This window comes from Pogoniulus pusillus, chromosome 5, assembly GCF_015220805.1.
Source record: "Pogoniulus pusillus isolate bPogPus1 chromosome 5, bPogPus1.pri, whole genome shotgun sequence".
Lineage (NCBI taxonomy): Eukaryota > Metazoa > Chordata > Aves > Piciformes > Lybiidae > Pogoniulus > Pogoniulus pusillus.
In genome coordinates, this window is record NC_087268.1 from 40,753,874 (window position 1) to 40,760,540 (window position 6,667).

The 6,667-nt window shown below is 45.3% G+C and overlaps 1 protein-coding gene across 1 annotated transcript; it reads left to right on the plus strand.

Annotated features, from left to right (window-relative positions):
• Positions 1–751: 751 nt before the first annotated feature.
• On the plus strand, positions 752–5,534 carry OXGR1 (oxoglutarate receptor 1). Its single transcript, XM_064144041.1, has 2 exons — positions 752–797; positions 4,350–5,534. Exon 2 carries the CDS (start codon positions 4,372–4,374, stop codon positions 5,344–5,346), a length of 975 nt encoding a protein of 324 aa, XP_064000111.1. The 5' UTR covers positions 752–797; positions 4,350–4,371; the 3' UTR covers positions 5,347–5,534.
• Positions 5,535–6,667: the final 1,133 nt, after the last annotated feature.

The following is a 6,667-nucleotide window of genomic DNA, read 5'->3' on the forward strand; positions in this document are numbered from 1 at the left end:
GTCTACAAATACCTGAAGGGAGATTGTAGCCAGGTGGGGGTTGGTCTCTTCTCCCAGGCAACCAGCAACAGAACAAGGGGACACAGTCTCAAGTTGTGCCAGGGAAAGTATAGGCTGGATGTTAGGAGGAAGTTGTTGGCAGAGAGAGTGATTGGCATTGGAATGGGCTGCCCAGGGAGGTGGTGGAGTCACAATGCCTGGAGGTGTTGAAGAAAAGCCTGTCTGAGGCACTTAGTGCCATAGTCTAGTTGAGTGGCTAGGGCTGGGTGCTAGGTTGGACTGGCTGATCTTGGAGGTCTCTTCCAACCTGGTTGATTCTATGATTCTATGACATAACATTTTTCACCTGACCTTGAGACACTTTATTCACCTTGCTGATCAGGTTTCACTTCTGGGGAAGTGGAGAATGAGTTTAATTTTCTCTTTCATGAAGACATGCGTGCGCGCACACACGCTAATTTAAATGGGATCTGCTGCAATTTGAATGCTAGAAGTCTGCCTTGGCACACAGCAAAGCACAGTCTGCCCACTGAATACAAGACAGCGTGACAGAGGGCAGGGAAGATCTCATCCAGCCACCCAGGTCTGAGAGCAGATACCTGAGGCAGTGACCGAGGTTTTTTAACCAAACTGATTTATGACCACGTGGAGTTGCGGTCTGCCAGGCAGTGAATATAGATGTTCACCAAGCCAAACTAAAGTCTGCTTCACTCTAAGGAAGACATAAATACATTTCATTTGCAGTGCTCTTTGCTCAAAGCAATATTGGAGGGAGAAGCAGAATTGCAAGTTTTCAGGTAAGCACAATTTCTCCATTTTCAATTTGGAGGGTTCAAGATTGCAGTGAAGAACTGATCGGCAGTGCAGGAAAACTAAACTGAGGATGAACCAAATATTCTGTAGAACTGTATACAACTTTACTTAAGATATACCAGTGAGAGGCATGAATGCAGGTGACAGTGGTATCACTGAGCAGCAGAAAAGAAAGGAAACTTGTATATCTCTAGGCTTTTTTTTCTCAACCGTAGAATCAGTCAGGGTTGGAAGGGACCACAAGGATTTAGAGAAGGGCAATGAAGCTGGTAAGGGGCCTGGAACACAAACCATATGAGGAGAGACTGAGGGATCTGGGGGTGTGCAGCCTGGAGAAGAGGAGGCTCAGGGGGACCTCATTGCTGCCTACAACTACCTGAAGGGAGGCTGTAGCCAGGTGGGGGTTGGCCTCTTCTCCCAGGCAACCAGCAATAGAACAAGAGGACACAGTCTCAAGTTGTGTCGGGGAAAGTATAGGCTGGATGTTAGGAGGAAGTTGTTGGCAGAGAGAGTGATTGGCATTGGAATGGGCTGCCCAGGGAGGTGGTGGAGTCACCATCCTTGGAGGTGTTCAAGATAAGCCTGGATGAGGCACTTAGTGCCATGGGGAGGTGGTGGAGTCGCCGTCCCTGGGGCACTTTAAGGCAAGGTTGGACGTGGCACTTGGTGCCATGGTCTAGCCTTGAGCTCTGTGGTGGAGGGTTGGACTCGATGATCTGTGAGGTCTCTTCCAACCCTGATGATACTATGATACTATGATGGTCTGGTTGGTTGGCTAGGGCTGGGTGCTAGGTTGGACTGGCTGATCTTGGAGGTCACTTCCAGCCTGGTTGATTCTATGATCCAGTTCCAACCCCCCTGCTCCTAGATCAGGCTGGCCAGAGCCTCATCCAGCCTGGCCTTAAACACCTGGATATATCTGGATTTGTTTAAAACAAGCTTCATAGCCCTTACCTAATGCATCTTCAACTGCAAAGCTGTTATATCAGAGCTACCATTCATGTGGAAAAGCATTAGAAGCATTAGCCTTTTAACTAAATTATGGGGAGACTGCTCAAATTTCTCTCTGATGGTGCTCCTGAGTAGAAAAGTGATAGCCATCTTTCTGACTGCCTGTGATTAAATAATTCCTTTTGTGTCCCAGCTTTAATGACTAGCTTTGTCATAGAAAATTTGAAATATTCTACCAGTTATTGAGATAATGCAGAAACATCCATGCAAGGTAACATGCCAAATCCTGAATCCCATAAAAACCTACTTCTTTAGGTAAAATTTCCAAAACTCCAATAATATACAATAACTTCATCCGGGATGTTCAGTGTAACACTGATGTAGTTTAAAGACTGTTTCTGGAGCAAGAGAGAGAAATCTGAGCTTTCATTTATTAAGTCACTTATGAATAATTTTTCAGGTGGACTAAGTTAGGATATGGTGGAGTGGTGCTCCCCTGAAATGCTGAAAACCCAGAGCGGTATCACAGAATCACAGAATCAGTCAGGGTTGGAAGGAACCACAAGGAGCAGCCAGTTGCAACTCCCCTTGCCATGGGCAGGGACACCCTACCCTAGATCAGGCTGGTTACAGCCTCATCCAGCCTGCCCTTAAACACCTCCAGGCATGGGGCCTCAACCACCTCCCTGGACAACCCATTCCAGCCTCTCACCACTCTCATACTCAACAACTTCCTCCTCACGTCCAGCCTGAACCTCCCCACCTCCAGCTTTGCTCCATTCCCCCTAGTCCTGTCACTCCCTGATATGCTGAAAAGTCCCTCCTCAGCTTATTTGTAGGCCCCCTTCAGATGCTGGAAGGCCACAAGAAGGTCACCTGGGAGCCTCTTCTGCAGACTGAACAGCCTTGACTCTTTCAGTCTGTCCTCATAGCAGAGCTGCTCCAGCCCTCTGAGCATCCTCATGGCCCTTCTCTGGACACACTCCAGCATCTCCACATCTCTTTTGTGACCTCTTCAAATTAGATATCCAGGTCTGAACTAGTCACCTTAGTCTGCCTTTGCCATCAATGGAAAGAAATAGGTACACCAAAAGAGTAAATAATTTACCTTATAAACCTCACTTATAGGAAGATATATTATGCTGTGGAGGAACCTACATCCCTCCCTTGATGATAAAAGGGGACTTAGAAAAAGTGGCTTCACTTTAAGCACCTAATTGTCTGATACCAGACATTAGATGAGATGATTTTTATCCTGGGTTACCATTCTTTTGGTATCAACAAAGGTTATGTCTTGAACTCACTGTGTAAAGATCAACATTTCCTCTAGCAGACAAGAAACCATTTCAGACACCAGCCTGCCTAGCTCCAATTCACACAAAATGAGAAGCAAGATCAGTGCCTCCACTCAATAATCTGTGCTCTCCATCTTACCTCTGCACTTTGAGAAACAGCCTTTAATAACTTAAATTAGTTTTATGCCACTGTGAACCTCAATTAAAAAAAAAAAGGCATTTATACTAGTTTTACACTTTGATGACTCCAATAGAATCATACCAGGAAAAAAGCCATGATTGTAAGATCATGGAAACATTAGGCCCTGAGATCTCTATCTGAGCTTCACATCTTTAGGTTCTCATGAAACCAGAGCAGCATCTTTGGTTTCGTGAGCACAAAACACTGATTAGCTCACGTCATGCACGTAAGATATGGGTGTGGTTCTATTTTCTGAAAGGGTAATGCTAGCCCACAGTGTTGCAAAATCTAAGTGCAGATTCTTTCTGTGTGCTTCCTAATCCTGAAGCAGACAAGAGTGATATTAATCATTATAAAAGTTAACCATAGAGAAAGGTGAAAGGTGAAATTAAACATAAAGAAAGGGAAAGGTGAAAACAGATATTTGAGTAGGGTTACAAACTGGGTAGCAGTTAGCAAATCCCTATTCCCTGCCTCAGCTCTGTTTGAGTCCTGTGTCCAGTTCTGGGTCCCTCAACTCAAGAGAGACGTTGAGGTGCTGGAACGTGTCCAGAGAAGGGCAACAAAGCTGGTGAGGGGCCTGGAACACAAACCCTATGAGGAGAGGCTGAGGGAGCTGGGGGTGTTTAGCCTGGAGAAGAGGAGGCTCAGGGGGACCTCATTGCTGTCTACAACTAACTGAAGGGAGGTTGTAGCCAGGTGGGGTTGGTCTCTTCTCCCAGACAACCAGCAATAGAACAAGGGGGGACAGTCTCAAGTTGTGCCAGGGCAGGTCTAGGCTGGATGTTAGGAGGAAGTTGTTGGCAGAGAGAGTGATTGGCATTGGAATGGGCTGTCCAGGGAGGTGGTGGAGGCACTGTCCCTGGAGGTGTTCAAGAAAAGCCTGGCTGAGGCACTTAGTGCCATGGTCTAGTTGAGTGGACAGGGCTGGGTGCTAGGTTGGACTGGCTGATCTTGGAGGTCTCTTCTGACCTGGTTGATTCCATGATTCTGTGCCTTGCCAAACATACAACATTTGCTCCAGTGACAAAAACAAATGCAACTGAATGCCTTTTCCCCAACATATAAATTAAAACTAAACATCTCTTTTTTTTTTTTCTTTTTTAAAGCCTTAAGAAGATTTCTGCAACCATGGCATCTGAATGCACCAGCAATTTTACTACTCTGCCAGGCTGTGCAGACCCATTGACAAAATGCAAAGCTAAAGATTTCTTACAGGTGCAACTGTATTCCTCTGTCCTTTACGGCCTCATCTTCCTGCTGTGCTTCCCAGGGAACATAGTGACAATTTTCGTTTACTTTGTCAAGATGAGGCCCTGGAAAAGCAGCACCATAATTATGTTAAACCTGTCTGTCACTGACCTGTTATATGTAGCCACCCTCCCTTTCTTTATACACTACTCTGCCAATGGAAATAACTGGGTTTTTGGAGACTTCATGTGCAAGTTCATTCACTTCTGTTTCTACTTCAACATGTACAGCGGCATTATCTTTCTCAGCTGCTTCAGCATCTTCCGCTTCTTCGTAGTGGTCTACCCAATTAAATTCCTCTTCTTTCAAAAGCGGACATGGGTAGTGGTGACTTGCGTGGTAGTTTGGGCCATTTCCCTGGTGGCCATCAGTCCCTTGGCCATCTTGATTGCCACCAAGCATAAGCAGAACAGGACAATCTGCCTGGATCTGGCTTCTGCTGATGACCTTGTCACCAGTCGCTGGTACAACTGGCTGCTGACTGTCTTGGCCTTCTTCTTGCCCTTGCTGACAGTGACTCTGTGCTATGTGCTCATTATTCACACCTTGGCCACGGGGCCCCACACACAGGCTTGCTACAAACAAAAGGCTCGCAGACTCGCTCTTGTCCTCTTGGTGGTCTTCTATGTGTGCTTCCTTCCCTTCCACATCTTGCGAGGGATGTTCTTGGAGTTCCGGGCACGGGCGGTTAGCTGCCAGGTGAGGAACACAACCCGTTTGCTGTTGATCATAGCGAAACCTTTAGCAGCACTCAATACTTTTGGAAACTTACTGCTCTACGTAGTGACAGGAGACAACTTCCAGCAGGCAATCCTCTCACTCCTCAAGCTTCAGACAAATAAGAACTTGCAGTAGAAGAGGTTGGTGACATCACAGAATTACAGAGGAAAGGGTCCAAACTTGTTGCCAATCAGTCAGGCACACTCTCCCTAATAGCAATACTCAGGTTAATCTTGCCAATGCCATAGGAGAGTGTCTGTGTTTTGGAGTTACTAACATTGAAAGAGAAAACGTAGAATTTAAAAGAAAAAGCTTTAAATAAAATCATGTTTAAAATCGATGTGAAAATTCTCAGATATGTTTTCTGTATTTACTTCCTGAATTCTTGATACCTCTTTTGGAGAATGATCTAGCATCTAGAAAAAAATTAGTTGCTTATTAGTGGCATATATAGATTCAGGATGGAGCAGTTCACTACACCTGTCTTAGACCTGTAGGAGTTCATTTTTTCTCCCTGGAGACATTAACAATGTATGTGTATGCATATATGCTAATCTCTCTGTCCTTCCTTTATAATTCCCTATTATTATAGAGAGAAATAAGCAGTTCTAGAGTGTGATTAACCCAGTTATTCATTTGGACATGATGAATCATGACCTAGAAGTGCCTGTTTATGTTCACTAGTCATAAAAGCTAAGTAGATCAGACATAGACCCAAATGTTCATGCTTGCTGTTATACAGCCAAGGCCCAGTTCTAGCACAGAATGGAACATATCACTCTCCAGAAGTGGCTAAGAAGGAGGCTTACACAATAAGGCCCTGTTCAGTGACTTCCTAAGGATTAATGGTGAAATAATGCAAGACCACTCCTGCAAGGATTTTACATACTGCTAACTGTGATTTCTGTATTATAGTCAAGAAGTGAGAAGTTAATAAATGCATAAGGGTGCCAGATCCATAGAATGATTTGAGTTGGAAGGGACTTTTAAAGGTCCTGCCTCACACTGCAATTGTCAGGGGCATCAACTGGACCAGGTTTCTCAGAGTCCTGTCCTAACCTTGAATATTTCCAGCATCTACCATCACTCCTGTCACTTGTGATGGTTTGGGTGTTCCCTGCCAGCCCACACTTTAGAAATACCCAGACTAGTCTCAGCCAGCTCTGGGAATAGAAATGAACCTATTTATTTACAGCTAGCACAATGTACAAGCAGATATTTACAGCATATGCAGTTATAGACAGAAATAGACAAGGTAAAAGGTAATACAGAAACACAACTCCCTTCCCAGAAACCTGAGTCCCCAGGAGGGGCTCTCAACCACCCCTGCACCTTCCCCCTGCCCCTCTCAACCTTACCCCAGTCCCAAGGAAGAATGGAGGTTCAGCCAAGAGGTTATGAAGCAAAGGTGGGTTAGGCCAAATGGAAGGTGAGGTGAGGGAGTAAGATGTTGCTC

Coding starts and splice junctions, on each gene's coding strand:
- OXGR1 (XM_064144041.1), top strand. CDS start 4,372: ATGGCATCTGAATGCACCAGCAATTTTACTACTCTGCCAGGCTGTGCA.